Source organism: Cyprinus carpio, chromosome B8, assembly GCF_018340385.1.
Source record: "Cyprinus carpio isolate SPL01 chromosome B8, ASM1834038v1, whole genome shotgun sequence".
In the NCBI taxonomy this organism is placed as follows: Eukaryota; Metazoa; Chordata; class Actinopteri; order Cypriniformes; family Cyprinidae; genus Cyprinus; species Cyprinus carpio.
The window spans coordinates 7,470,191-7,487,360 of record NC_056604.1 but is presented as its reverse complement, the minus strand read 5'-3'; the positions used below and the strand labels follow the sequence as shown (position 1 = coordinate 7,487,360).

Genomic DNA, 17,170 nt, shown 5'->3' with positions numbered 1-17,170 from the left:
TTTGCAATTTTACAAAAAAACATTTATTTTTACACTGCTGAGCTATTGAGATGCCAGAGTCATTTTAATATATACATGTCTAAAAAAATATACTTGCATCGCTAAAATGAAATAAAAAGATAGAAAGGACAGAAAAAAAAAACCCTGTAAAAATGACCTTGCACCAAAATATAAGACCCTTTGTGTCTTATAATAAATGCAATTATACAGTCAGCTATTGTTATAAGAAGATACTGAATGAATCCTCTGGTGATGTTTAATTGGTGTTCTGTGTGACATGACCTATCCAAAACATGAAAATGGAAACACAGAAAGTAGACTGACCAGACTGAGCATCTATCAAACATTGAATGATTATTAAAAGGAAAATCTAATTTACTGATAAGCAATAAATTATTGCAGGTTTCAGTTTTCATATGTTTGACATGAAGTTCAGATGACTTCACTGCAACAGACACGTATGATCGTTTTTACATACAAGAATCATGACTTCAATGGAAACCATCTGAGCAAAGACAACAAAGAAGTTTAAATCAAAAAATCAGCCATCACATGAATGTATTTGAAACAGCTAGTCAAAACCAAAAACAGGATGTCTAATACAAGCTATATCCAGAATTTTCCACTTTCTAAAAAAGAGAAAACACCATCTATTCCAGTTGCCAGACTGTTAAAACCAACTGTTGCTCAAGCAAAAACAGCAGAACTTATTACATTTACATGTGCAACGGCCATTAACTTCATCTGGCAAACTGAAGTGAAATCCCCCTGCCTTTTTGTGTCATTGCTTAGCTTTTTTGAGAATGGTTCCCACTGCAGAGATGACTGTGGTCTTGGTGCCGCTGGCTGTTGTGGTCACAGAGACGACTCCAGGGAGGGTGGCAGTGGTGGTGAGGAGGGCGGGTTGTGCCAGAGTCACTGGTACTGCTGAGTCCCACTTGCTCTTCCTCTTCTGAGCATCTGTTAGGTCATCAAACTCAAAATTAATTCAACTAGCACTAACAGTAAATTTGTTATTATAAGCATGCATAAATGTCACATCCTTCTGAATTTCCTGCCAAAAATTTCCTGAGACCTACATAAAAATAAGTCTACAGGATTTAAATTACAAACTGGGAAGTTGGGGAATGTCTTTTTTTTTTTAAGTTTCATTACTAGCTATTCACACATGGGCAATACAAAAGTGATTAATACATGAACATTTACAAATATAAAAATTACATATAGCCTCTTTAAGTTCTTTATAAAAGATCACTTTGTCAACCATATGAAATATAAATAAAGTAAGATTTAAACAAGAAAATGTGATAGATCTAATTTGGTCCAGTTTAGTACTTGATTTTGTAGATTTAGTTGATTTGATAGGTTGTCAGTATAATTTTTACTTACACCACTGCTTTTAGGGATTGGCACCATCTAAATATTGTCTTTCATATAATTACATTTCATATTTAATTATTTACTTCTAAAAGAGACTAAATAATTTGCATAGACAATTTACATACATTATTAAAATATATTTTACATTTTTTCATAATAATATTTATATATAATAATAATAATAATAATAATATTTAATAATTAAAACTACAATAATAGTAATAATAATAATAATTATTTTGTATTATTATTGAAGGCTATTATCATAAGAGAGTTATTTATCGTGTTATAATTTTCTTGTTTTAAAGCAGCATTAAACCCTCAAGTCCTCATTTATGCGTCAAACACACTTGTAGTGTACCTGTGGAAGAGGTAGTTGTGTTCGTGGCCAAAGCTGCTGCATTAGCAGTGGTACCTTTTTTGGTGCCCGTCACAAATTCAATCTAAAGACACATTGGTAAAAAAAAAAAAAAAAAAGAAAAAAAAGAAAGAAAGAAAAAAAGAACACACATTACCAATCAGTGATGATGTGGCCCAGACAGAACAAACAAATGTTAATACTTTTGTAATATTATTTTTATTTCTTTTTAATGTGGAGTGCCTCAGGGCTCTAACCTTGGTCTTTTCCTTTTTAGCTTTTTCCAGCTTGTCCATCTCCACTTTCTGAGCTTTGGCTGTGGAGAGGAGAGCACACAAATAGTTAACAGATGAAGTCAATTCATTCCATATTCTCAACCTTAGAGTTTAAATGTCAAACATAATTTAGAGCTAAACTTACCTAGTGCCTCATAATACGAATCCTCTGACCAGCCATGGGGATCAAACATGTCCTGTGGAGAAGTAAACACAAAAATATCATTTTTGGAACAAAATAATAAACAACATTTTATGTTATATTATGTAGTATTAACAGGTAAGCATTACCACCTACTTTTGGATAATTGGTTCCAAGTTCGTCAATACCACAGAACTGGATAAGCTTCTCATAAATACTATGAACATAAACACAAGGTAAGGTTGCAAACAAATAAAACAATATCAAAAGTTAATTTACTTCAGGTTATGTCTGGTGAATTGTGGGTCATAAACTCTTCTTATCTCCAGACCTTGGATTGCGAAACTCTTTCTTCTTTTGAATATGGCTGTTTGTATCAAAGTCTCCGTGAAGCTTCCGCTCGTAAAGTTTAAAGATCTTTTCCTACAAACAGAAAAGGGAATCATTATTTTTCTCTATCATTACATATATTAAATACATGTATGATATTGCTAAATGAACAAACTCAATGTTAAACCCACTTGGGTCCATTTTAAATGCAAAATGTGCAGTACAAAACAAGACAAAAACTGCCTCTTTGCTCCAAGTGTTGTGAGACACTAAGAATGAATAAAGTCTTTGTGCGAGTGTGAGTTTCTAGAACTAAAGGGTGATTTTTGACAACCAGACTCCAAGAAGCACTTGGAGATGTGCCATTTTCAGCTCCTCGATCTGTTTTCCTTCACATTCCAAGTAGTCAAATAAACTGAAAACTCCTATGTTGATGGTTAAGACACTGATATTAGTTAATTTGTACAAAATGTGCAACAAGAAAGTTAGCAAGACCAACTCAGATGTATAAGGGAATGTGGATCATGTCTGAGCAGTGATTACAGCATAGCCACAGGGACAGGATATTCATCATAACATGGAAAAAGAACCCAGCCCATCTATCAGTACTATGCTGTACTGTACTGGAGTGTGAAAACCACACCCGTGTTCACCTGTCCCAACAGCTCACGACTCACGAGAGAGAGAGAGCTACAACAGGAAGTGGTAGGATTATTTGGAATTTGATAAAATACATGAATAAATATTGCTGCAATTAAACAAACCAAATAATTATAACAAAAATACATTCATATATGACCTTGGCATCCACACGGTCTGACATCACTGAACTCAAAAGTTTGCACCTCTGGACATGTACTGACAACATGATGCAAGTTGGATGATTTAGGGCGAACTGCCAGTCCTTACCTCCGGGTGGGGCAAAACACCTGAAAGCCTGACACCTACAACCTTCCACCCCCTCAAGCCCTCCAGTGCCACACCCTGAGATAAAACATGCCAGCCAGGATCTGAACATGTGCTTTAAACAGCTTGCCAAGAACTGAAACAATGAACCCATAAGAAATCTCCTTTTATTACTGTTGACAAGGAGCAGCAGTCCAACCAAAACAAAGCAGCTGAGAGAATGTTTTTCGGCTGGCATATGGGGAAAAAAAACAGGAGGAAACTGATACTGTTGATAAAGACGTGTTTGCATTAAACTGTGCCAATTTTTAAAACAATAAAAACATAAAAATATCAATATTCTACTAAAAATTCAGATAAGGATATTCACCAACAATTCAACCATTGTTTTCCATTCACGTTTCTATTTACGTCTATTATCGTTTTCTTTTCTCTCTCGTTCTGTTTATTCTCTCTCTCACTCCATTTTTCACGAGTTCACCAAAATACAGTGGTAAGTCAGAATCATTCAACAAACACGGTGAGTAATGTCTTCTCCTGCTATTGTTATTTGCACTGCTTGCCACGTTTAGTTTATCTCTCTCTGTCGGTGACAAGAGATTCACGTGATAAATGCAGAGAAATAGTTAGACTGACAGAACATTTCAGAACTAGAGACATGCATCCAAACTTTAATTGAGAACAGTAAGAATGTGAGGGCTGTAGATATGGCTTTTGATGCGACTAGCTCAGGGAGTCCTGTACATTGTTCGGTTCTGGTTACAGAGTCTCCGCAGCATGGCAACTGGGTGACTGTGAGGCGGCATAGCCGCGGGTCAAAATACCGCACTTCCGTTCTGATCAAAACATCAAACACGTACACCCCACTCAGTGTGACGCACCCACTGAGAAACCTAATAAGGTGCTTTAGTTACTGGCGATTCTATTGTATGGAACGTGAAAATAGAGACACCAGCCACCATATTTCAATGTTTACTGGGAGCCAGAGCGCCTGACATCTTGGCACATTTAAAAGTTCTGGCTAATGCTAAATGTAAATTCAGTAAGATTGTTATCCATGCCGGCACTAATACCCCTATAATATTTGTACTGGCTACTGTATACAGGCCACCAGGGGACTATACAGACTTTATTTAAGAATTTGCTGATTTTCTATCTGAGTTGGCGCTGGCTGCAGATAAAGTTTTAACTGTTGGTGATTTTAATATCCATGTTGATATTGAAAAAGATGCATTGGGATCAGCATTCATAGACATTCTGCACTCTATTGGGGTTAGACAACACATGCCAGGACCTACTCATTGTCGAAATCATACTCTAGATTTAATACAGTCACATGGAATTGATGTTAATGGTGTTGAAATACTGCAGCAAAGCGATGATATCTCAGACCATTATCTAGTCTTGTGCAAACTCCACATAGCTAAAACTGTAAATTCTACCCCTTGTTACAAAAGACTGCTTTGTAAGTAATCTTCCTGATCTATCTCAATCCCTCACCATATCCAATAGCTCAGAACAACTTGATGGACTCTCTCTTTTCTAGCATTTTAGATCCAGTTGCTCCTTTATGCTTAAGGAAGATTAACAGTCTGACACAATGAGCACACTCGCACCCTAAAGAGAGCAGCCCGGAAAATGGAGCACAGCTGGAGGAAAACAAAACTAGAGGTATTTCGTACTGCATGGCGGTTAAGTACCCTATCCTACAGAAAAGCATTAAAAACTGCTAGATCTGATTACTTTTCGTCTCTTTTAGAAGAAAACAAACATAACCCCAGGTATTTATTCAATATAGTGGCTAAATTAACGAAAAATAAAGCATCAACAGGTGTTGACATTTCCCAACAGCACAGCAGTAATGACTTCATGAAATACTTTATTTCCAAGATCAATACTATTAGAGATAAAATTGTAACCATGCAGCCTTCAGCTACAGTATCGCATCAGATAATACGCAATAGATCCCCTGAGGAACAATTCCACTCATTCTTTACTAAAGGAGAGGAGGAATTGTATTAACTTGTTAAACCACCTAAATCAACAAAATGTATGTTAGACCCTATTCCATCTAAGCTCCTAAAAGAGGTGCTTCCAGAAGTCATTGATCCTCTTCTGACTATTATTAATTTGTCATTGTCATTAGGATGTGTTCCAAAATCCTTCAAACTGGCTGTTATTAAGCCTCTCATTAAAAAAAACACAACTTGACCACAAAGAACTAGTTTATTATAGACCAATCTCGAATATCCCTTTTCTGTCAAAAAAAACTAAGGCAGTATCATCACAATTACATTCCATCTTAGAGAAAAATGGTATCTGTGAGGATTTCCAGTCAGGATTTAGGCCATATCATAGTACTGATACTGCTCTCCTTAGAGTTACAAATAACCTGCTCTTCTCTCCAGATCATGGTTGTATCTCTTTATTAGTGATACTGGATCTTAGCACTGCGTTCAACACTATCGACCACAACATTCTTTTGAATAGACTAGAAAACTTTTTGGCATTACGGAAGTGCATTAGCATGGTTCAAATCTTACCTATCTGACTGCCATCAATTCGTAGCAGTGAATGAAGAGGTATCATATCGATCACAAGTGTAGTATGGAGCACCTAAAGGCTCAGTACTTGGGCCATTACTTTTCACACTTTACATGTTACCCCTTGGGAGATATCATTAGGAAACATGGTGTTAGCTTTCACTGTTATGCTGATGATACTCAGCTCCATATTCCTTTGCGGCCCGGCTAAACATACCAATTTGAACAGAATGCTTTAACTGGATAAGGAGTAATTTCTTACTGCTAAATTCTGAAAAGACAGAGGTGTTAATTATTGGACCTAAAACCTCTGCATGTAATCAGGGTGCGATTTGCCGGGGGGGATGGGGGGATTTCCCCCCCTCTGGTCTATGCATCCCTGCCTCTGCTGAATAACTTTTATCCCCGGTGGGGATAAAAACATCAGGCAAACCCGCTCTGACGTCCCGATCTGATTAAAATGATTCGCGATACACGCTCTGACGTCCCGATCTGAATCAAATGATTCGCGATACGCGATCCGATTGGAGCGCTTCGAAACAATGAATCATTTTGCAACGCAATGGTTTAACTGATTCGGAGTTTCAAAAAGCTCTGTTCTGTTCTTTGCTCGCTTTCTCTATATAATTTGTTGTTTGAATAACCGTGGACATTAAATCATTACAATTAATAGGCCTAACGTAGGCTTACAATGTTTTTAAGATCATTGTAAGATTTAGTGAGATCACACTAAATACAATTTCCGTTGTATTAAAAACATTTCATAAAAATTTTCAAAAGCATCCCCCCCTCTGTTTTTTTCACAAATCGCACCCTGCATGTAATGACCAAGAACACTAACACTTGATGGCTGCTCTGTCAATTCTTCGTCATCAGTTAGGAACCTAGGTGTGCTATTTGATAGCAATCTTTCCTTTGAAAGCCACATTTCTAGCATTTGTAAAACTGCATTTTTCCATCTAAAAAATATATCTAAATTACGACCTATACTCTCAATGTCAAAAGCAGAAATGTTAATTCATCAAACCTTTCCCATAACACCAGATGTACTTGTTACATTGATAGAAGAACGGCATCTATGCTAATATTAGTCTGTTTCTCAAACAAACAAAGATCAACATAGCCACCAGATCCAGTCTGTATCCAGATCAGATGGTCACAGCAGTCACCCGGATCCAGTACATATCCAGCCCAAATGGTGGATCAGGACCTAGAGATGACCTCAACAGCCCTGAATATTCAGCGGAGACCAGAACAACTAGATGAACCCAAGAAATAGATCCCCAGTGAAGACCTTGTCTCCTAGACAGCCATCGGGACAAGACCACAGGAACCAGATGAGTCCTCCGCACAATCTGACTTTGCTGGAACAACCTGCTGGTTCATCTTGCCAGAGGAGAACTGCCCCCCCCCAACTGAGCCTAGTTTCTCCCAAGGTTTTTTTCTTCACACCGATGGAGTTTTGGTTCCTTACCACTGTCACCTCTGGCTTGCTTAGTTGGGGACACTAATTTTAATTAATAACTGCCTTTATCTGAAAATTGAGTATTTACTATTGTCCTTTTGCATTATTGACCAACTTTTTTCCTATTTAATACTGTAAAGTTGCTTTGACACAATCTCTATTGTTTTTGTATTTATTAATTTTTGTTAATAAAAATAAAATTGTTCATGTCAGTTCACAGTAGAGCTGCATGATAAATTGCATGCGGTATTTAATGCACATCTTGTCAGTAAAGCTGTGATGGAGATTTACCGCTGATTACAGAACTGGCTTTAAAGACAAAATGCGCATTAAATATCGCATGCGATTTATTGTGCAGCTCTAGTTCACAGTGCATTAACTAATGTTAATGGACAACCTGTCATTTTAAATAAGTATTAATATGTTAAAATTAATATAACCTTAAATTAATAAATAGCTTATTGTTCGATCATATTGTTATCTAACAAATGTGAAATTATTTTAAATTGTGAGAAATAGACCAACCACTGTTTGTTTTTTTTACGTGATGTTTATGGGAAAATTTGAAATTTCATGGCAGTCTATTATCAAAGTCAATAACCACTCATTTAAATAATCATGCAATAGTTTAAACAAAAAGATGTAGTACTACAAACAATCAATCAAATTCAGTCCATCCAAAAACTACTGATTTAGATTTTTTTTAATAAATGTAAGTGTGCTTAAAATACATTTATTACCAAATGCCTAAAAAAAACATTATCTTTTTTTTATATAAATAACTAAATAATAATAATAATAAAATAAATAATAATAATAAAATACAAAAAATATAGAAAAACCTTTATATGTACTCATACATACATTTATATACACCTAAACCTACACAGTAATAATTAAAGATACCAATGTAAGTTGCTAGTGCTAATCATTAACTGTACAAAGTAAATATCAAACAATTGCTGCCCACTCCTCAGACATCAAAGCAAGTTATCTGCTGTTATCTGTTATGTTGGAGTGTCTCAGGGTGAACAGATCAAAAGCGGGGGGCTATCTGCCGCTGGCGGACCGGAACAGAAGGAATAGTACCTATATAACCATATAGTGGGACTCTACAAAGAGACTTCCTGAGCTGGCAGCTTATCTAGATAGTTAAGTAGTGGTCTCCACTGAGTATAGAACCTGCCAGTTGACCCCCTAAGTGAGAATTTGATTTTCTCCAGTTTCAAAAGACCCAAAAAATCACATATACAAAAACTTATAAAAAAACAATATCTAAAAAATAAAAAAAAAAACCACACAAAAAACCACCACCCCCCCTGCAGCAGTCTTTAACACCTTTGTGGGTACAAATGTGACTCCCTGGCATAGCACATCAGCCAACCAATCAGATTAGAAATGATTTTGGCCCACTCTTGTCATTTGTTTGTGCAATATGCACAATGCAGGCCTGTGAATGGTCAGCCGACAAGCTATTTGATAGCAGAGACTAGCATCTATCAGAAGACAAGCACAGTGAACAAGTGCCCTCAAGATCTCTCTCATTGGAGCCCATGGCAGCAAGTCAAGAACATCTCAAACAGAATACAGCAACCATCTCACCTGCAGATGACTGGCACAACGCCCGGAAGGTTCAGGAGGAATTCTGATCTCATCTGGAGACATATTCCGAACCTTCTCCGAAAACTGTGCTGTGAAGAAGGAAAAAAACAATACTCAAAGACAGCAAATACATGCAATTTACTTAAAACATAAAATGCTGCAGTGGAGTAATGACAGTGAGTCACGCAGCGTGCTCGTAAAACTAGATTTTTAGATTTTCTCAAGAAAACCTAGTAGTGCTCGCCCATGCAAACTTGCTATAGGTTTCTGAGTATTTTTCTCATGTTGTTAAAATGCAAGCTTATTTTAATAATAATAATAAAATATAAGCTTATTTGTTATTTTTTCCCATCAAAATATATAAATTACCTACATTTTATTTTTTAAACATAATATATATTGCAAGCTTATATGTTACATAAAATCATTATATAAATAAAAAAAAATTATATAATCCAATATCATTAAAAATCATTATATATATATTTACATTTATGTAAGCCAAGTGGTGCAGTTACATCAGTTTTCTCTGATATATACTTTTACATATTTCATACAGACAGAAATAAGCTAATATCAATTAAAAAAAAATAAGAAAAGAAATAAAAAAAGCACATGAAGCACATTTTATAAACAAATAAACAAAGAAATCAACCAGGAAAAAAAAAAAAAAAAATACTCCCATCAGTGGTATGAAGTTTCCAAACATTCTGGATTCTGTATGCAACTTTAACCTCAAGCTATATTTCTTTTTTTATTTTTTACTTCTTAAATTCCGTAAGCATTTGCAATAATTATTGTTTTTTTTATTCCCTCAAACTAGAAGCGTCCATCAGCAGTCTGCATCAGACGTCTCTGGAGCGAATTACCAAGAAATGGAATTTGTGGTTGCGTACACATGCAGCAGTGAACACTATTCAAACCATACTGGTTGGAACAGGCCACTGCCGACTTCTCTTTCACCTCACCTCCTCTCTTCTCGATCCCACACACCCTTCTACCCCCATCTGCCTCTCTCACACCCCCTGGCTGCTGTTCTGGGCAAGTCTGAGGCAGTGACTGTGAAGCCAAAACATGCCTCCTTTTGTCAAAACACATGCCAGACACACGCACGCACACAGAAGCAGGGAAGGGCTGGGTGGGGCCCTCTAGATGTGGCATGCTTCCCTAAGCAACGCAGAGTATCACACAGACATAAACATGTAAAAACAGGCCCTCTAGCGATGGAAACTTGCCGAGGTACTTCGGAAAGGTAAAAGCATTTTTCAGCCAGAGCAGGCTTACATAAACCGTACTTACGAGAAAAACCCTATGGCAAAACAGATCATGCACACTTGTACTGTACTTACGGTTAGAGATTTTATACTCTGTATTAAACTTTAACGTATATCTTGTCTATAAATGACACCTCAAATTGTGATTTTAAGTGATCAGAATTATTTTTCACCTGATGGATGTTATAGTTACACTGAAGGAGGAACCTGTGTCGTATAGAGTGCAACAGTCCCCATCCACTGTTTTAGTGGCCTTGGTTTTGGAAAGTATTTTTCCTATTAATTTTTTCCATAGGGATTTTCAAGTAGTCTTTGATAAAGCAATGAACCAAACCAACCAGCTACGAGGTGACTGACAACATACATTTCAGACAAAAAAAGTACATTTACATTTATTATTTTAGCAGACACTTTTATACGAAGCAACTTAAAATAAGGAATAAAACTGATTTATCATAAAGTGGCAAATAAACACAAGAAGCACTTTTAATACAAAGTTCAGAGTATTGAAAAATTTGCCAATAATAAGATTGTGTATTTAAGCTTTAATGAGGTTAAGAAATACAATCCCATGCATAACAATCAAAATAAAAAAGAGAAATATTAAACTACTGATTTAAAGATTTTATTTATATAGAAACAAACAAAAAAATATATATTTATTGCAAAATACAAACAAATATTTTCGTCTTTTGAGAACATATAAAACTGCATTCGAGTGGGCATTCAAGAGCTCTTTTGGCTCAATTAGCTTGTTTTGATTTTCTGATTGGTGGAGTATTTTTGCAGAATCATGGGTAATGTAGTTTTCACCCAGAATTCTACTGTTAAACAATTAGTAAAAAAATAAGCTGAAATAAAGGGGATTGATGACATCAATAAAAGCATACACCATCGATAGAAAACCTCATAGCTCACAGTAGGTCTATATTTAACAGTTTAAACTATCTTTCAAAATAAATTTCCCTCTGGATAAAATAAATGGGATTTTTACCTCCAAAAGTTGCCCACTGCATTGACCAGAACATTAAACAGAGTCATGTGGGCTCTTTTGACTGCAAGTGACCACCTAGAAACCACCCAGAACACCCTAGCAACAAAACCAGAACAACAAAGACAAACACAGCTCAAATGTTCTTAGAAAATATAAAAATCTTCAATATAAAACGGTCATTTTACGAGACTTAGGAGTGTGTAATTATATTTGTAGCTGTCAAGGATTCAGGTTCATGTAGTTGGTCTGAAAGCTGTGTTTTATTAAGCATTCAAGCATATCCTAATTATTACACTGTGATTAGAGTAAATGTGGTAGCAGCAGGCAGAAAGTGTGCACAGGAATGCTGGGAAGATGAGGGTCTTCTAAAAAAAAAAAAAAAAAATCTAACCCCCCCCCCCCCCGCTTTCAGATTTCTTATCCCTGACCTGATTTATACTGTGATCTTAGAACAGTAGATCTCTCTCCATCGGTTGGTTTTTGTCATTTCCTCTCCATCAGAGTAATCATGCACTGACTGTAAGTGACTCATTTCTCCGGCATCTTCAGAGTTCAGTGTCCACCCAATCAAGTGGCACAATCACACACAAAGCCCATACACCAACTCCCATCTCAGAAAGACTCCAAAAACCAGAAGGAGGGAAAATTAGAGACGAATCTAAAGAACTTCTGTCTTGCAACCACAAAGAAAATCTTTGAGTCTCCGACAAGACCTTCCTGTCTGTGTCTATTCTGATTTGCACATTTTAACGAGAAGAAAAACAAGACAAAGTGGAACGTTCAGTTACTCGCCCAAGTGTCTTGTTTACTGTAACTCCCTACAACCGTAAAAAAAAAAGAATATTCAGTCTCTGACTGCATCGGAAAGATATGTGGCGTTATAAATACCATTTTTACACATAAACACAAAGGGAAAGTTAAGGGCCCCACATCATAAACTTCTAGTGCAGCCTCCATGTGTTATGTTTGTTAATAATGTTGCATATCATAAAGTTTTTTTTCACTCTTTCTCTTTATCAGGCTGAAGTAACAATACCAAAAAGATATTAATGTTGACGTATAGTATATTAAAACAATTTCCTCTTTCAGCTTCATTTACAGAGACAAAGTAATTCATAAGCAAGACTGGTGTGAGACTACCTCTTTCATTCAGAGCTGCTAGTGGCACAGATACTTGCACATGACAGCTTTCAGTACAATACAATAACTTTGAAAAAATTTGAGTATCAAAAAAAAAAAAAGTAAAAAAATTATTGATAAAATAAATAAATAAAAATACAATCTTTGACTACTTTTTGAATTGGAAAGAAGGAGACCAATCACAAAGGCCTATTCACACCAAGGATGATAACTATAAAGTTTTAATAACTATTCTAAAGGTAAGAAAACAGTGAAGCCTACGGCACAATTATAACGATAATAACAGAGGAACAATATCAGGATTCCACCTGATTTTAAAGTGCTTGAGCATTTAAAGCAGCAGATTACAGAACTGCATGTTGAGCTTATTATAAACGGGACATTATGAAGCATTTTTGCATCCTTGAAATGCTGCCATTTTTGTTATTGTCAGGACTTGATTTATCTGCAAAATACTCAGCAGATTACATGATTACTAATATAATAACAGTCCTAAATCAGAAATCATTGTTGCCAGAATCAACCAGGATTATACTTATTAGGTTTAATAGAAAAGTGATGATCCTGAGGTCTCACTATTACGTAATCAAACTAATCACACAGAATTTCCATAGAACAGTATTGAAGCAATCCAACCTGAATTACTCATTTCCTGGGCACAGTCAATACACACACACACACACACACACACTTCAGCCACTTTCTGACAAATTGATTACACAATGTCACCTGGAGCACATATACACATCTGTGCTCTCTACCATATCAAAGCTAAAAAATGTAAAAAAAAAAAAAAAAATATTTGAAGATGATTTATGAGTATAGTTTATTAATTTTATATTTACCAACAAGCTCATTGGGGTCTTTAACCTCCACTTCTGTGACATCCTACAAAAGAAGAAAAGGACAAACATGCATAATTGAAAATCAATAACACATTCAGTGTTAGCAATGTACGTGTACATGAGATGAATTACGACAGACCAAGTAAAATATTGTTAGAAAGGATTCATATTTGGCCTTTTTGATATTATCAGCATGGGCTAATAACAATGTATGTTTGTTCATTTAACAAGTGTTAGTGCCCCCTTGTGCCAACTCCAAGTCCAACAACATTTCAATCAATCTACATTTTCAATATTTTTTTTATTATATTTTTTGTAAAGAAATAAATTTAAAAAAATAAAAAAGACCCTAATACACAACTAGCTATTCAGATGAGAAAAATAGGTTTAATCCTGTGCTGTAAAAACAACACTTTTAAAACACAAAATATCTCTCTTGGGAAAATTAAAACTGTGCATAAAAATACACTGGCCCTCTATTCAGTGTCCTCCTTTACACAATCTCACACATACAGTCACTCAGCAACAGGATGTGCAGATGGAAGAATGGTCTCGTAAAAGCGCCCAAGTAGAAAATCTGTCTAGGACAGCACAGAGAAAGACAGATATGACTCACTAAGGGATGAATCTCTTGTAGCCAAAAGCACAAATCCTAACAACAGTCCATTCACTTGAAAACCCTGTATGGCAAAACAATGTGAGACAAAAAAGGACCCATCTATCTCCACTGAGGTGGGGGGCCTACCCTAAAACAGGTCTTTTACATTTAGATGAGCCCAAAAATGGGACCACGGGGTTAATGGATCTACTTTTTGCCATTTCATTGGCATGCACCTGCATGCACTTTTACAACAGCAAAGACAAAAAAAAAGTCTGAATCATAAAATTATAAGACACTTACTAAGTGAAGATTACAGCCTGCATTTAAAGGAATAGTTACTTTCATGCCATTCCAAACCCACATGCTGTTGTTTTTATGCAATATGTGCATAAAGATTCTTCAGAATTCCCCCTTTTAGGTTACAATGAAATATTCAAAACACCATATCGACTTGTTTTAAACAACGAGAGAGTGAGTAAATGTGAATTGTAGTTTTTGGATGAATAACAGTCAAAAGGATAAAAATGAACTGAACCCACATAAGAACAAAAAGCACCATAACTCTTACATTTGGAAAAGTCATTATTAAGCAATCAATTTAATTAAATTATTTTATTACAAAACATGCTTTGATGCTCTTATTTAGTTAGCACGACGAACAGTGTTCTGTCTTTGGGGTGTGGCTTCTATTATCAAAAAGTAATGCTAGTGCATGAAATAACTTGCCACTGCAGTGCTTTGCACATCTGAAATCCTTTTAGATGGAATTTAGATTCTTGCTCTTGGAACTTATAATCAGAAAATGTATTCATAAAATAACAACATAAATGTGCTTCTCGACACTATCATGATAGTGCCATGTGAATTCCATATACACTACTGTTCAAACGATTGGGGTCAGTAAGTAATGACATAAATTAAATCTTTTATTCAGCAAGGATGTATTAAATTGATAAAAAGTGACAGTCAAGACTTTTGCATTGTTGTTCTTTTGATCTATTTCTCAAAGAATCCTGGAATAAAATGTTTGATTTTTACAAAATACTAAGCAGTACATATAAGAAATATTTCTTGAGAACCAAATCAATCAATCACTGGCTGCTGAATAATTTTTTATATAATTTTGACTGTAGTTTTGATCAAATAACTTTTAAAAACATCTAATACATTCAACTGTCCCCAACATTTTGAACACTTTTTGTTCATTTTAAATAAATGTATAACAAAAGTAACTGTGCATAACCCTAATTTTCAGTAAATATGCATGAAAACATTAAGGACATGCTGTATTACTCTCATATGACCCTTCTCTGCAAGTTCAAACACGCATGTTGTTCCTCAGTTGGAGAGATGCTGTGTGTTATGTTCTCTTGGTTTGAGACCAATCATAACACTGCGATAAGCTGAGGAAGGGTGTGTCTTGGGTTTGATACCCTGAACCCCACAGCAGTCAGATAGGGAATTTAGGTGGGGTCGCATACCTTCAGATCATCTTGGGTCTGCCCTGAGTCTGACTCCTCCTCTTCCTATGAAAACAAAAATGAACAAGGATCACCACAGCAACATTAAACCCAAAACCACACTCAAGAGCTCCCCCTTCAGGTGTACAAAGTTTCAACCATGGTGCTTCGGAGAATGACTGTGAATTGTGTTCTGAATGTGGCCTTTTTCTGATGAATCTAATAATAGTTGATATCATATCAGTTATATAGGTGATATCATATCAATTATAGCACATGCCATAAAACAGTCTTGACACAGACGGTGGGAAATGCAATCAATCAAAGTTGAAATAAAAAAAGAGGGGCAATTGTAATCTTTTAACATTTGATTTAAAAAGAATATTTGTACCAAATATCAGAACTACCAAATCAGAACCTTTATTCAACAAATCATCAAGATTTTTTACTTTTATATGGCACTAATCTTATTAGCGGTCAAGAATAATGTGCATTAAAAGCAGATGGAAATTTGTATATACTTTATAATTATGTGAAACTATTTAAATTCTTTTTATTTAAATGTTTCATTCGTTTTTCCTAATGACACTTAAAAATATATATATATATATATTTCAAATCAAGTGACATGATCACAATTATTTTTCACGTAATTGTTCGTTGTTGCAAAAAATGTAGTGTTACTTCCTTTTATAACAACTGGCTTTGATCTTCTCTAATTGATGGAGGGTCCATTAAAAATGTGAATTTTGTGAATTACGTTCCATGTGAATGTGATGGTCTGACACTTCTAGAATACCCCTAAACTGAAAGTTGTGGTTAAGACTGACCGAATTTCTAGTGCTGTCATCATCACTGTCCTCATTCTCCGAGGGCTTCTCATCTGCCTCCTCCACACGACTCACATCATCCTCTCCGTAACCAGCCCACACCAATCCACCATGAGATTCTGACAGACAAGCACAAAAAAAGGCTCTTTAAATTCCACTGAGGCCACAGTTACAACTCTATATACCATAGTTAACGTTAGTTACTAGTTATTGTTGCTACTGTAAATCCATAAAACACTAATATGAGATCTTTTGCTATAACAGTTGAGGCTAACTGTCGTGTCAATGAATGTTACAAGCATAAAGTTACATAAAGCAGAAGAAGAAAAGACATTAAAAAAAAACTTCAACATTAAGTAAATAAAGCAGGAGACAAACCAATTTTACATGCACTGCCCTTTACAAAACTCACTGGTCAACTATTCATCATAACAGCATCCGCAATACTACCCAGCAATTAATAAAATACCCGATTAAACCTATAACAGTAATATATTATATATATAAAAAAGTCATATTTTGTCTATTCCACAACATTGTGTCATTCTCTGTCATTTATAGCGACGCGTAACGTTACGTAAACTCCAAGTTAACGTTACCCCTACATCGACAACAAAGCCGCCAGTGTTGCAAAGTCCCAGTATTTACATGCTTAACCTAACACTAATTAGAGTTTATACCTTGATCATCTATGTCTGGATCTGAATCCTGCTCTGAATCATCTCCATAAGCCGCTAGTGAAGTGAGAATAGCATTCTTTTTACCGCTCGCCATGTTTAGCGCTGGCGCACAATAATGACGTAATGCTATAGTCAGTGTGCGGCTTTGCGCATGCTCGTTTTGAAACGCGCGTCACGTGGAATACGCAGAGCTGTTTGGTTGCCATAGGTTACCACGACGCGTTTGGAGACTTTGTTTAGACATTTAAACTTTTATTAGAGTTACCACTTTAAAGTAAAAGAACAACAACTAAAAAATAACTTCATGGTCGTATTTATTACAACCGACGTTATACTGACAGTGAA

At 35.6% G+C, this 17,170-nt stretch overlaps 1 protein-coding gene across 1 annotated transcript; it reads right to left on the bottom strand.

Moving 5' to 3' along the window:
• On the bottom strand, positions 1 to 16,982 carry LOC109085667 (SAP30 binding protein). The gene is made up of 11 exons (XM_042729449.1): positions 16,826 to 16,982; positions 16,146 to 16,264; positions 15,337 to 15,381; positions 13,255 to 13,297; positions 9,002 to 9,090; positions 2,487 to 2,578; positions 2,312 to 2,372; positions 2,159 to 2,210; positions 1,996 to 2,054; positions 1,742 to 1,823; positions 1 to 960 (listed from the first exon to the last, which is right to left on the bottom strand). Exons 1-11 carry the CDS (start codon positions 16,917 to 16,919, stop codon positions 782 to 784), a joined length of 915 nt encoding a protein of 304 aa, XP_042585383.1. The 5' UTR covers positions 16,920 to 16,982; the 3' UTR covers positions 1 to 781.
• Between the last annotated feature and the right edge of the window lie 188 nt (positions 16,983 to 17,170).

Bases quoted from the DNA above. Each gene is read 5' to 3' on its own strand.
- LOC109085667 (XM_042729449.1), bottom strand. From the start codon at position 16,919: ATGGCGAGCGGTAAAAAGAATGCTATTCTCACTTCACTAGCGGCTTAT. The intron at 15,382-16,145 runs GTCAGTCTTAAC...TTGTTTTCATAG, and splicing joins ATGACAGCACTAGAAATTCG to GAAGAGGAGGAGTCAGACTC. The intron at 961-1,741 runs GTACACTACAAG...ATGACCTAACAG, and splicing joins CACAACTACCTCTTCCACAG to ATGCTCAGAAGAGGAAGAGC.